At 37.9% G+C, this 15,293-nt stretch overlaps 1 protein-coding gene across 1 annotated transcript; it reads left to right on the plus strand.

The window, feature by feature from the left end:
- The first annotated feature begins 12,620 nt into the window (after positions 1 to 12,620).
- On the plus strand, positions 12,621 to 13,824 carry PpY-55A (Protein phosphatase Y at 55A). The gene is made up of 2 exons (XM_064687488.1): positions 12,621 to 13,116; positions 13,176 to 13,824. The coding sequence occupies exons 1-2, from the start codon at positions 12,729 to 12,731 to the stop codon at positions 13,721 to 13,723; spliced, it is 936 nt and encodes a 311-aa protein (XP_064543558.1). The 5' UTR covers positions 12,621 to 12,728; the 3' UTR covers positions 13,724 to 13,824.
- The last annotated feature ends 1,469 nt before the right edge of the window (positions 13,825 to 15,293 follow it).

Genomic DNA, 15,293 nt, shown 5'->3' on the forward strand with positions numbered 1-15,293 from the left:
GAAAACTTTCAGTAACTGAGCTGCTTTTCAACTCTGTGTTATTCTTGTAAAATAGTTTCTAGATATACAAACAGGCAGACAGCCCGATGAAATCAGCTTGTCAGGAGACTAACACATGTAAATTCTATGAGGATAGGCAGCAGCTGTCTCCAACTTTTTAACTGAACTTGGCAACTAAACTAGGCTTAGCATACCCTATATACGCAATTTGAATGGGCATCAGAAACCAAACAGGAAAAACTTTTGCCGGGTTGTAAAAGAGAATTGCCACAGAGCTAGAAGCAAGTAACAACCTTAAGAAAATGCTCACGTTCTGCTCATTAGCGTGTCAAAGAGGGTCCAGATGCGATAGATGTGCGACTCTGTTGGGGCCCGAAGGGGCGTGGCAAAATATAAAATAATGAACTGTGTCAGAAAGCTGCTGAGTTAATGCCCAGACACTGTGCTAGAGACATTTGCTAATTAGCGCTAAAGCAACAGCTCAAGTGCCTTCGACTTCAGTTACAGCTGCAACAACAAATTTAAGTACTCGAATTCAACATGAAAATGCGCTGAGGTGTGGTTGGAGAAGAGATGAGGAGGGAGGGGAAGGTTGGTTTGTGGCAAGCACAAGCAGAAAATGTTGGTTAATTGAATTGAACTGCCCTCAAGAAGCAACTGCAGGTCAGCAGCCATAAGTCATCATCATGTAACAGCAAGCAATTTGAGTGTGTGTGTGTGTGTGTGTGTAGATTGTGTATGCGTGTGTTTGATTTGGCCATGAACTGTTGGTCAAGTCTTGATTGTCTGCTTGCCAAATGTAGACCACGCTACAGAGTTTGTTAAGCGTTAAAATTACAATTAAGCAATTTCTCACCTGTTAACACACACGCACACACACACAAGCTAAATGCAGCCAACTGCCCGAAAGTAACAGCAACATGACAGGCAGGCGGGCAGGCAACAGCCAGCAGCCATAACAATGCCTAATGACTTAATGAAACCAGGTAGAGGCTGCCCTGTCGGTGGCATGGCAAGTGTCAAGGATTTGTCAGGCATGCGGGCGCAGCGCATTAACTTAATGCCCAACCAAAGACATGACAAGCGGCCAGGCAGGCAACAGACACCCCAAAGCCAAAGCCAATGCCATAGCGAAGCCAATGCCAAAAGCCTAGACCCAAAGGCTGGCAAAAGGGGCAATGCCGGCGATCTTGCGGCAGACAATGGGCAAACTACTAAAAGCACTTCAGCGGCGAACACGAATAGCTATGCATGGCAGCCACAGGACTCAGGACTCACGACAAACTAAGCCAACGGCAACAATAAGCTAGACTGCTCCAGTTGAGAGTGTCCGACTGGTTGATACCCTGTAGTTACAAATATGCATCCTTGATATTCTGCTCTTAAGCTCCGGTTTGGTTCGTGAGGTCTCTAATTTCTTGATTATGCTGTGCGCTGTTAATAAATTTTTATCGATTTTGGAAGAAAAGGAAGCAATTATTGAAAAAAATAAAGTAAAATCGTACTGAGTATGAAATTTAAAGTCTTCAGCTCTTATACTCTTTCATACCTACGAACGGATGGACCGTATTAATCGTTCAAAAACCGGAGGACAATAAAAAGAAATGAATGAGCAAGTTTTACATATGGTAATCGAGAATTTATATTAAAAATTTCAAACCTCTAGTTATTGTAGATTCAGAGATCAAAGACAGACATATATTTGGGAGAATATTATAATATGGAGAACTTCCGTTAAAATGTCAAGACCTTAGCTATTGTAAATTCGGAGATCAACGCGTGCACACACATACGGTCGGATATTTATCGATAAGAAATTTGGGGAGAAATCGAAATAAAAAATAATAAACTCGTGTTGTGCATGGTCAACGGGAAATTTTGTTAAAAGTCCCTAGCTATTGTAGTTTCCGAGATCGTAGCATTTAGACAGATGAAAAGATGGACATGGCTCGATTGACTCAGGTCGTTGTCCCAAGAATTTAATATGGTCGAAGATACCTCCTTCTATCTGTGACTAAGGTTTGTGCGCATTCACAATGCTCTTTATTTAAGCCTAAATGTAACAGGGTATCACAAGAACAGCAACAACAATAGGTTTTAGAGCATAGCACACGGACACACAGGGCATAAGTTGGTCATAAAGCAAAAACCAAGCTGGAGCTGCGAAAAATGCTAATGCGAGCTGTTGCTGTTATTGTTCTTGTTGTTGTTGTTGTGGTCGCCAGTTGCCCCGTCGTCCTTTGGGTGCTGATTATGGTAAGGTAACCACAACAGGTTCGCGTTGCGTGTAATGAGCATGTCCTTGAAACACAATATGCCTGCATAAATTACACCCAGCCGTGCGGTGTCAAAGGTGAGTCCAGGTGTCGGGCCAACAACAGGTGTTCAAGTATCCTTCGCCTTTATTGAGATCCTTATTCATAATACAGACGGCGTAAATGGAAGCATATCAATTTGATTTGCTAGTCAGCGTAGATTGAAGCAGGCAACAAATTAAAAGGGATCGAATTACTTGCATATTTATATTTATTAAAAATAAATAATTGTTTGACCTCTGACTACCCTGAGAATATTTAAAATTTATCAAATAATTTTTTGAGCATTTTAAATAAATCAAGTATTTTAGTAGAAACTTTCCCACTATTCGCATTTACTTGAACCATGAACAGAGCCGACGAAAACATTCGTTTGCCTTGCGGCCATAATTATAATATATTCTAATATATACGCTTTATTATCATATATATTTACATTGAAAATATATTTTATTAAATTCACGGTTCAAACTTATACCGCTTTTAAGTCATATACATATATATTTTATATAATTGAGTTGACAATATTTTATATACATATATTTTTTAATATCTGATATTTATATAAAATTAAAGGTAAACTTAACTATAAGCTAGATTAAAATTTACAACTGCCCGTTGTACCTGAAAAAATTGCAAACCGTAATTATTTTCCAAGACACGATGCGTGCTATATATGATATATACAATTTAAATTAAAACCACAAATTAATTCAAGGTCAAGTTTTTTTTAAACTTAAACGCATTAACACACAACAACACTATTTATAAATTTAACCTAACTAGAATTCAAAATTTATTGCCATTTAAAGTTTAAATAAGCTACATGTTTCTATGCCCTTGTAGAGGGTATTGTAATTTTGTTATGAAATGTGTAACGAATAAATGGAGACATCTCCGACCTACAAAGTATATTTATTCGTTACCAGCACATCAGTCGAGTTGATAAAGCCTTTTTTGACTGTCCGTCCGTCCGTCAAGTTCTTATACATAGGTCCGTCTTTCTGTTCCAGGGAGTGTATATTTCGGAATTGGCTGGATCGGACCACTCTATCATATAACTGACTATTGGTCAAGAAAAAGGTTTTGGTATGCAATACTTTGTTTATCGGGATATCTTTACCGAACTCGGCATTTGTAAGTTCCAGCATGCTACCTAAATATACGCTAAATCTTATTAACATCGCAACACAAAAGAACGATCTGGCGAAAAGCAATTTATTGTCTGGAAAAATATTATGTTCGAGTCTCGCTTTTCTCACATATCAAACATATGGGAAATATAAATTCCGTATTTCAAGATATCATTAAATTTAGCATTAAGAAGTTTCACTTTTCTCACATATCTGCTAAACCGTAAGGCAAATGTCTCAAGATATTCATACTTTTTTCGCTTTTTGTCAATTTGCTTATGAATTTTTGATAAGCTTAGGAAATTAAGTAATCATTTTGATGACAAACAGACATACAACACCTTATCGATCAAAGGCGAGCTAATACACCTCGGCTCATCGGCAGTCTTGAGCTGTTCACTCAAGTAAATAATCTTTTTCAAATACAATACTTACAGCAGGACTCAGACAAATTGTGCACACAGAGAGAAACAATTTAATCAACGCACAATGCGACAAAGCAACCAACACACATATGAAAGGTATCCATTTAAAAATGCTTAACAAGGACCAGTACACACACACACACACTCAGACACACTCGCACACACAGACACAGTCAATGTCATTCGATATTATTCAGCAAGTAAGTATTAGGGATTTTCTTTCCTTTTTTACTCTGCTCGTTTTTCAATAACATGAAAGTTTGCTGCTTGTTTGATGGCAAATTCTAACAACAAATTTATACTGACACACACACATACATACATTCATATATACTCAGATGGGTAAGTGTGTGTGTGCCTGTGTGTGGCGTTGATGTGCGAAACACCTGCGTGTTGTCGTAAGCACCTTACTTCTACGCAGTGTGAACTCCAACGACCGCAACAAAAAACAAGTTAAACTGCTTCAGCCAAGAATGTTCGACTATAAAATACCTGCTAAAGATGTCCTTTACTTTAATAGTTATTCAAAGGTATCGACGGGTAAATATAAATTGCATTGATTATATTTTTAATGTTCTTTATCTATGCCGAGCTTAAAGATTTATTTAGAGCTTAAAATATTTATGTAGATTTTCTAATATTTATACAAGGGTCTCTGCTCTTTACCTCCTGGCTGACATACAAATTTATATTTGTATTAGCTATCGATGGGTAAATATAGTTCGATATAATTTCTATAGGTAAGTTGTTTCAATGTTTTCTATCGATCAATTCTATACCTCAATATATTTCTGTAAGTTTTCTAAAATCGGAGTCTTATTACAAGAATCTCAATGCCCAAAATCTTTTCTCTACCTTTTCTATTCTCTTGGATGACTTACAAATTAATATATGTTTTAATTTATATTATTAAAAAGGTTCCCATAAGCAGAACTAGTTAGATACTGAGTCGACGCATTTTCTATGATTTTTTTATGGATATCGTTTAAAATATTTATGTAAGTTATCTAAAATCGGAGTCTTAATTGAAGAATCTCAATTCCCAGGAATCTCTGCCTTTCATATTCTCTATTGGCTGACCTACAAATTGATATTTATCTTATATAGTTTCTCCAAAGTTTCAATAGTTTCTTGACTGAAACAATTGTTTAAATATTTTATTTATATTTCTTGAAATTTAAAATATTGAACGTTTGCAAGTGCCCTACGAATCAAAGCTATCGAAACTGCATTAAATGGCATCGATACCACTATCGGAGAGCATCGATAATCATCAAAAAAATGACAGTAATATCGATAACTTTCAGCAAAAACATTTCAGTTGAACAAGACTTTTGCATATCAATGCAATGTATTTAAATTTAGATTCGATTTCGATTCAGTCTATATCCGCCCCTGTCATTCACTCCCACAGGCACATCATGCACATTTTCGACCATTTATGTTTATAGGGTATTTGAAAAAAACAAGCAAAAGACATTGATATCAAATGAGTCGAGCTGCTGGCGCGTTTTATTGATACGCACTACACATATCAAGGGTTTATGTTGGCCACATATCCCTGGCATCCGGCGCATCCTTGTTGCCACACACACACACATTCACACATTTGATTTTCGTGTAGCAAATTGAAATGGCATCAAATGTGCCACCAACTGATTATCCGACAGCCCGAGTAACTGAAATACCTGAGCACCAACGACTGGCTGGGCTGTAATTGCAGAAGCAGCTGCTGGGCAATTGGTTAAAGTTGCACAAATCTGTGTTGCAAGTTTAATGAACAACCAACTGATTTATCAATGAGATTGCCACACTTGTGTGTGTGGCACGTTGTGTCCCTGCTGGCTGTCATATCACGTGCATAATTAGAACGATGCGGCACGCAAAATGCAAAAGCCGTGCAACTGGTCTAAACACTTTCAATCATTTGCAGCGGCGAGAAAACTGAATAAGCCCTGGATCGAATTATTAACTGGCCAGCAAGCGGCAAGCGGCATGCAACATGCAATATCCGTCAAATAACTCATATTGCAGCATCGAGTCGCGCACAGTTTGTCGCTTTATTTAATAAACGAACGCCGCATGTGGCAGTCATTCATTCATTCCGCCAGCTGATGATTGGCCATTGAGCCCCGCTCCTCGTCTGCGTTGCAAGTAGCTAAATTTACGATGCGTCGTCTGTCTGCCATGCTGCGCGAGGCAGGCAGTCGTGGCAGACGTTGCCAAAGAGCGCCACATGGTAATTACTTAAAGCGACGGCTCTCAATGGGCGACAGGAAGCTCTACAAAATGCAAAGCTCATGAGGATTGTCAACAGCACAAAACGCTGAAGATGACAGTGTGGAGTGGGGGCAGGAGCAGGGGCAGTGCTGGGCTTATGCAGTCAACTGCACAGCTTGACTGCATTGAGGGACTACAATTACGCGCTGACTTGAGATGCGCAGATTATCCTGTGTAGGCACTTAACAAGGCCCGGACTGTGCCAGGACATGCGGCCGGGTCGGACGCAGAGCGAGAAGTCAAGCGAAAAAAAGGCATTAGAGCAAAAGTAACAGCAACAAATGCAACTGCTGCGACCGGCACATGTGGCCGTCGTCTTAGTTGGCTGGGATAATATAGCGTCAAGTGCAACTCGAGCCGGAGCCAGAGCAATGCTGTGCCGGTCCCTGTTGCCACGCTCCTGGCAGGCATGCTCTGCGGCTGTTTGGTGTGCGCCACATGGTGGCGGAAAACATAATAAATAAGCAAGTGTGCAAGCGGAAATATTAAGCAGCGACTGGAGATGCCGCCAGCTGGCAGCGTGCAACAACAACAGCAACAATTGCAGCGGCTGCAACAACAACAACAACAGCAACAACAGAAACAACATTGGCTTTGCAACTCATTTCATATGTCATGAGCTGTGCCCTGACATTTATGCGCCAAATGCACTCCCCTTGTTGTTCCTTTTTTTTGTTGTTCTATAGCATACTTTTGTGCGCGCTCGAGTTGATTGCAAAACTGCCAGCGGCAGAGCAGCAGCTGTGTGTCTGTGTGTTTTCTGTGTGTGTGTGTATGAGGGGGAGAGGATTTGGGGGTAGTGAGGTAAAGAAGTGACAGCCTGACAAACGGAAGTGCTCATTGTTATACTGCCAATGGCCTAAGTCTCAAAAAAACCACTCATAATTCACCAGCCACATGACGTTGTGTCAACGTTTTGCATCCTTCCGATGAGCGATAAAAGAAAACAAATATGCAAAGTAAATGGCCAGCATAAGCAGAGCACTTCAAATGCCCTACAGCAAATGAGAGCGGCCAGCAAGAAATTAGATGTAACATAATTACCATAAAGATGCAGTGCTGCCCATTTGCTGATAGTTTCTTAACCTCAAAACAATTTGGCCCTGATTGGCGGCGAATACAAGAAGTGTAAAAATAGAAAAATTAAGAGCCAATTAATAAATAAATGTAAAATATATTTTGCATTGAAATTATGAAAAGAAAAACTAGCTCATTTATATAAAAATGTTTGACTTTTTGGTATAATATTTTTAAGGAAATTAAGTTTATCCCGGCAGCGTGGAAAAAATAGTCTGAATTTTTATTTTCCTGTTTGCCAAGAAAAAATATTATTTTAGCTTGTGATTAATGCTATATACCATCTTTCTAATCAGGGTCACCCCTAAAATACAGTGCTACCCATTTTGCCAATAGTTTCTTAACCTCAATGCAATTCGGCAATGCTTGGTAAAACAAGTATAGAAACAATATATACATATAGAAAATAACCAGTGGGTGCTTTCAATTATTAAATAAATCTATGTAAGATATTTTTTTGCATAGAAAAATTAAAAATAAAGCGGAGGAAGGAAGCTGCATACAACTAGACTAGGCTGGGTTTTTTTTTACATTTTAATTATTGCAATGATATCAGGAAGACCCCACTAAGAAAGATATTAATGTATTTAAATTTTGCTTTTGCCTGACTATTAAATCTCTTCCAAACTATGGTTCATATACTTTGGCATATTTGAATCGTTTTTATTGAATTTCCCAGAATTTGCCAAGCTGCTTGAAAAGTGTGTAGAGTATGGACAGAAACTCATTGCTCTTTACTGAATTTAGTTTATGCTCCAATTAGTTGCTTCCGTCAACATCTCCGATTCTCTGTTTCTTTATCTACTTCTGCTCGGCACGGCACTCGTTGCATTCTTTTGTGGAACGGAAATCAAAATAATGTTTTCATGCTGATTTATGAATCTATTTACAGTGACCGCTGCCCGGCGCCCGTTGTCCGATTTGCATGTGATTCATGCTCTGAAAACCATGAATGATTCGCTTTGTTGTGTGCCGTCTTCGAAGCATGCAAAACTATTTTCAGGCCCGGCACAAATAAATGACTGTCGGTTTTCAAGTTATGCTGAGTTTATAAGCAATGCCGGATTATAAGTGAGCTTCTCGGCCTGAATGGGCAAATCCTTTACGGTTTTCAATATTTATTCGAATTTGTGGGTAGCCCTCAGCTGGCCAGTGTTGGGGGCCAAAACAAATTGTTTTCAAGCTCGGCCACATTAAGTTGTCAAGTCTCCCAAAGATGTGCGGCTTACAAAGTGTGCCTCAAGGCTGCTGTCCTGCTTCTTCTTCTCCAGCTGCGCATGCAACCTTCGGTATTCATTGATTTCTTGGCTCGTATATTAAATGCACTGAGCGCATAATGAAACTTCAAATAAGCAGAAGTTGCACATCGAAAATTGAAATGAGATGTTGCAAAAAATAAAAATATTACAAAATTTATATATATATATATCTGTATATAAGAACATAGCAAGAACGAGCAACTGTCAGTATTTGTGATTGCCTTTTCCACTCAAACGCTTCACGCAACAGCAGCAACAATATATTCAGGGCCTCGCACGTGCTGGGACTTAGGATCCCGGCAGTGACAGCAGTTCCGTTTCCGTTTACGTTGCCGAGCGGTCTCCGTTGCATGTAACCCGTCAACTCTCTCTCTCTCTCTCTCTCCCTCTCTCGCTCTCTCTCTGACTCGCTCTGAATGCTGCCTCTCTTTGAAGTCGTCTTTTTGTAAACGTTGCCATATTCACGGGTATTTATGAGTATTTTATTTTGATTCCATCTGCTTTTTGTTTGCGCACTCACAACCACGCACACACCCACACACACACACACGTACACAAACACACGGTGAGATTGAGAGAATGAGAGCATTAGCCGATTACGACTTAAAGTAGACAAAGTACCTAAAAGAACACTTTATGTAGTTGAAAGGGTTGAGCAAGATTTTAGAAACTTATTTCGAGATTTTTTTTGAGTAGCAAACATGAATTAAAAATATCAGATTATCAGCCATGTGTAGTGCATTAAAAAGAACTCCACAACTTGAGTTTAATTTAAGAAAAAAGTGACAAATTGCTCTATTTATAACTTAATTGTTAAGAAGGGTGCAAGAACAAGAGAGACCGAAAAATAGAGGGAAAGAGAGAACGACAGCCAGTGAATGGCTGAGTGCCAGAAACCAAGTGAGTCCGAAAGCCTCTTATCATGAACTTACAAGGCTTTGTAAATATTTGCTCTATATTTAAATAGCTGGGAAACGAACAGACAGCAATTCAGAAGTAATTTAATAATATAATTTAATAATATTATATTACGCAACACATTCATTATAGATATCCCATCATTATTAAGCCTGACCTGAAAATCGCATAGAAAGGCGATAATTATTCTAGACAAACGCAAAGAGAAATAGAACAGAAATAGAGCTAGAGCAACACTTGTTCTTTATACGTGAAAACTAAACGCACAAAAATTGGTAAAAATTTGAAATTAACTAAATAGAATAAATAAAAAATTGGACAACACATCCATTAAAGGAATCCCATAATTAGAAACCTTAATTTAATTTTTTGAAAATCGCATAGAAAGGCGTCACGAGAAGAAAAACAGAAAAAAATAAAGCGAAAGCCAAAATTTGAAAACTAAATATTAAATAAAAAGAAATAGAATAGAATTCAGATTGAAAACCATGAATATAAATAATTTATGGTAAAAAAAAACTCTTCCAACTGTCAAAAACTTTCAAAAGTACATATTTTAATAAGTATAGTTTTCGATGCTCTCTAAACTTAACTCTTTTTTCCAAAATTTCCTTTTAGAATCATTGTTGTGTTTATTATTATTTTTTGGTATGGCTACATTTATAAAGATAAATGTTGTTAGAGGCATGCTGGGGGCCCAACGATAAATACTAATAGCCAAAACGGCCAAAAAGTCAAATAAACAATAGCCGTGAAGAAAAGTTGGCGTTACTAAGAGAAGTAATAATAATGAAATTGCCGGGGTTCTTCAGCCATGGAGCGACGGCCGAACTCAAGTTCATTTATTTTTATTGTTTTTGCAGCTTTCGGCGGCAATTTATGGCCCAGCGAAATATATACGAATATATATATATATAGTATATATATATATTAGATGTATTTGTATTTGTAAGTCGGGTCAGTTTTTATTCTATTTTATTTTATTTTATTTTATTTCATTTTACTTTTGAATGAAAAAAATGCCTCAGTGAAAGTGCGCAAAGTACAAGACATGCATATATATTTATATATACATATATATGTATCTGTATAGCAGAAATAATTTACTTTGCCTTTCTTTTATTTTTGCCGCTTTCCTTGGCACAGGGCACCAGAGCCAGCATTCTATCTTATTTTGCACTAAATTTTAACAGGATTTAGCCTCGATGCTCCTTGCTGTCATTGCTAACAAGCTGCAGCCTCTAAGGCGCCTCCACCCCTACCTCCCCACCCATCCGCCCCTTTTGCTCCCGCGCCAACTGTGCCCAGCCGACCGCACCGAGCCAGTGTCCAGCTGGTCCTGGTGTGGGCGTGGTTCGAGTCGAATGAGTTTTGTCGCAAATCCGCTTACGACGACGCCGCAACAACGAAAAATTGTGATGGCCGCCGCTTCAAGTTGCCGCGCTCAGTTGATGGGAATGTGATGTTAGCCTGGCCCAAATACATGCTTGCCCCCCGCACACCCCTCACGCCACCCCGCCACAAAGCAAACACGCCCATGTCCGCCTTCTGTAGCGCCCAGCACTTGCCGTTGGCATTTTTACAGGCACATAAATAAATTTCATAAATCTTTTGCACTTTAACGCTTCTGCTTTAACTTGACCACTGGAGAGGGGCAGGTTGTGTGTGCGAGTGTGTGTCTGGGTGAGTGTATGCGTGTGTGTGTTGATTAGAGCTGGAAACGTGTCGAGTTTATTTATTACAAACACGCGCGGCTTTTGCCGCATATATATAAGAGACATTTTAGGAATATATAAGGTATGCCCTATATCCGAGCGATTTTTTCTTTAGGTGCCATATTATATTGAAGTAATTCGAGTTGATGAGGCTTTGCAGATACACTATTAAAAGTCAATACTGTAGCTACTGAGGTCATGATATACATATGAAAGAAGTGAAAAGTTTTTCATACAAAAACTCATTTGAGCTGTGTGATATATAAATTTCTGTTGAAGCTGATTTTGTGTATTTGTTTTTATTTTGCTCAAATATTAGAAGAAGCATAGTGCAGCTATTAAATGCCAAGTTTGGTCAACTAAATATTTGAGCGATTATTCCTATAATATATAGTGATCCCATCCGGTAGATTCAGATAAATGTACTGTTGCTGACCAGGAACTTATGCACATTATGCCGGGAATAAAATTAATTCCAAGTCTTAAATATTAAACCATCTATAAGGGCATAAAAAGAATAATTATCTTCGAATAAGATGCAGTTCTTAAATTTTCAACTTTCGTCGAATTATTCCCATTTAACATAGTGATCCGATCTGGTGGATTCCAACACTGTTGATATTGATCAAAAAATTATAAACATTATGGGGTGAAATACAGTTAATTCTAATGCTAAATTTTCATACCTTCTATAAGGATATAGTACGCTACATTTTCTTCTAAGGCTAAATTAATACACCACCTGTAGGGATATAAAAATAGTATGTAATTATTATCTGGAAAAATGTAGTTTATAATACTTAACCGAATATTCTATTTTGTGTACTGTTAGAACTGATCGAGAATTTATATTTGTTATGTGGTGCGACACAGTTTCTTTCAAGACTAAATTATTATATCCTCCATAAGGGCAAAAATAATATTCAAGTATTTTCTGAGAAATTTAGTTTTCAATTTGCAATATTCGTCCGATCAAGAATTTTTGGGCTTGATTAAAATTTCTCCTAAAACTATAGAATTCCAGAAACTCATCGCACTCTTTAGAAGGTTACAATAATAATATCTATTTATTTACAAATAAAATGGGGTTATTTAAATTGTAAGCGAATGCTGAACACATGAATAAGTTGCGAATCTTTAAAAGGTATTTTTCCCTAATAACATGCTTTGATTAAAAAAATACTTGTGCCTGAAAAAGAAACGAAAATGATTGAAAATGTGCAGCTAATCGTGTATTTATTGTGAATGTTTTCGTAGTGCGTGTCGTGCTCGTGTTCGTGTCGTGTTGCGTGAATACGACATTGCGACACGCACATCTCTAGTGCTGATATGTTGTGTGTGTTAACCTTTGGTTATGGTTGGCATTACAGGACCTTGGGCGCAACTGAATTGACAATTATGTGTAAGCCTTTTTGTGGGTGTGCGTGTGAGTGTGTAGGTGTTAGTAGGCGTGTGTTGGCTTGTGTGTATATGTTAAAGGTTTACAAACTAAAAAACCATCTCATAGTTAAAAAGGCTACGACAAATTTTAAATACCACAGTTAAATATAGAAGCTAGAAAACTTTTAAAAAATTGTCATTTGTTTAATTTTGTTTTTGCCTGCAAATGTCGCTAAGTGCGGGGGATATCGATGGCATCATTGCGCAATTGTCCAATCTGAAGGGCGGCTATTCCCAGCTGAGTGCGGAGCTGATCAGCGCGCTGTGCGACCAGGCACGCGTTGAGTTTAGGAAGCGGCCGATGCTGCTGAAGCTGGAGGCGCCGGTGAATGTGGTCGGGGATCTGCACGGCCAGTTTGGGGATCTGCTGCGCATATTCGAGGCATGCGGCTATCCGCCGAAGAGAAGCTACCTCTTTCTGGGCGATTATGTGGATCGCGGCAAGCAGTCGCTAGAGACGATCAGCCTGCTATTTGCCTACAAGGTGCGCTATCCGGAGCAGATGCATCTGCTGCGCGGCAATCACGAGTGCGCGAGCATCAACAAGATCTACGGTGAGGCCGAGATCTGCGCAGATATATGCCTATATATATATAAGTATATTGTCCCTCAGGCTTCTACGATGAGATAAAGCGACGTCATAACGTCAAGCTCTGGCGCTGCTTTGTGGATTGCTTCAACAATATGCCGGTGGCCGCCGTAGTTGCCGATCGCATCTTCTGCTGCCACGGCGGATTGTCGCCCCATTTAGAGAGTGTGCAACAGATACGCGATTTGCCGCGACCCACAGATGTGCCGGACTCGGGCCTGCTCTGCGATCTGCTCTGGGCCGATCTCAATCATAGCAGCCAGGGCTGGGGCACGAATGAGCGCGGCGTCAGCATCACCTACTCGGACGATGTTGTGCGCGAGTTTCTCAGTCGCCACGATTTCGATTTGATTTGTCGCGCCCATGAGGTGGTCGAGGACGGCTACGAGTTCTTTGGCCATCGGCGACTGGTCACCATATTCTCCGCCCCAAATTATTGTGGTCAAATGAACAATTCGGGCGCTGTTCTCAAGATAAGCAAGAATCTGAAATGTTCATTCACCATCATCCAGCCCACGGAACTTTTTGAGTATACCAAGCCGGCGCCCAAGGTGATCTACACGAACTGCTGAAGCTACATATGTATCTCAACGATTTCCTCTCACATCGCTTTGTTTAATTGTGCAACTGTCGCAAGTCAAGTTCTGAAATCAAAGCATTTGGAATCAGTCAACATGCCGACATATTTGACATGCATATGGGATTGGGGTGGGCCGCTGGGCCGTTCGGCTGTCGTGCAGGTACAGTTCGCAACCTGTGCAGAGGTCAATAGCTGGGGCCTGTTGAACCCGGCCCTTGCGCCACATGTCAACGCCAGCTGACGGCCTCTCGAACTTTTGCAGGCATCTCTTGATGTTTCGACGTATGCTCTTGTCGCAAGGTACGTTGATTTGGTATGTTAATATGTAACGGATAAATAGGCTGATTTGTTATATATCTGGCTGCCTGTTTCTAGGCAAATGATTACTAGATGAAACTTGGCATAGATCCATATTTTTATTGCAGCTACCTTCGATATGTCGGATCTGTTTACTATATCATTTGGCTGACATTGAATACAGTTGTTGTATGTCAGGCATTTTTTAAAATCGACACCAAATTTTTGTATAATAATAATTGTGATACAATTTCTGAAGAAGTAATTTATGAAAATTGACCAAGTCAAATAAGTAATAAAAATTAATTTACTTACAAGAGAATCTCATTTTATAGCAGTTTTCATAGCAACGATTAATCTGAAATAAGAATCTTGCATAAAAGATATAAATCAAATATAATTGCGATTCTTAATCCTTATATATTATAATTCATTATAAATATTTGTATTATAATTAAAAATTATTTTACATGCATTATTAATATATTATATTATGATAGTATGAAAAACATACAAGCTAATTAAAATTATTTTATTCTTAGTGCTATTTCATTATAATTTTTATTTTATTGGTATAATTATAATACAAATGATAATCTCACAAGCATATGGTCTGAGTTAAAATAATGAATAATAATTATTTATATAATTACTTTATTAATATTATTTTATAATTTTTATTATTATTGCGAATAGAGTTTTGTTGGCTTATTAAATTATCTCTTGAGCAGAAATTTTTCAACATTGAACAACCACACCATATATATTGTTACCGAAGTAATCGGCAGACAACATACATACATTATAATTAATACAATTACTTTTATTATCATTATTATCATTATTATTTTTATTATTATTATTATTATTATTATTATTATTATTATTATTATTTGTGCTGTTAATATTATCATGATTAATGTTATTATTATTATTATTATCACTAATATTATTATTATTTTTTTTTATTTTTATTGTTTATATTATCATTATTATTGCTATTACTATTATTATCATTAATATTATCATTATTTAATTATTTATTGTTATTATTATCATTATTAATGTTTTTATTATTATTATCATTAATATTATTATTATTGTTAATATGGGTATTATTAAGTATTCATATCGGATCATAAAAGTATGATACCCTATATCGTATTAGGGTACTTCAAATACACCATCCCGTAGACACGTTCCTTTTTATATTCATTTTTTCCAGTTTGCTTTTCTTGGCCTGCCTTTTGGCGTTTTAGCCATGT

Source organism: Drosophila montana, unplaced genomic scaffold (assembly GCF_035044405.1).
Source record: "Drosophila montana isolate Dmon_TW-CO22-7 unplaced genomic scaffold, ASM3504440v1 contig_3200_1, whole genome shotgun sequence".
NCBI classification, from domain to species: domain Eukaryota; kingdom Metazoa; phylum Arthropoda; class Insecta; order Diptera; family Drosophilidae; genus Drosophila; species Drosophila montana.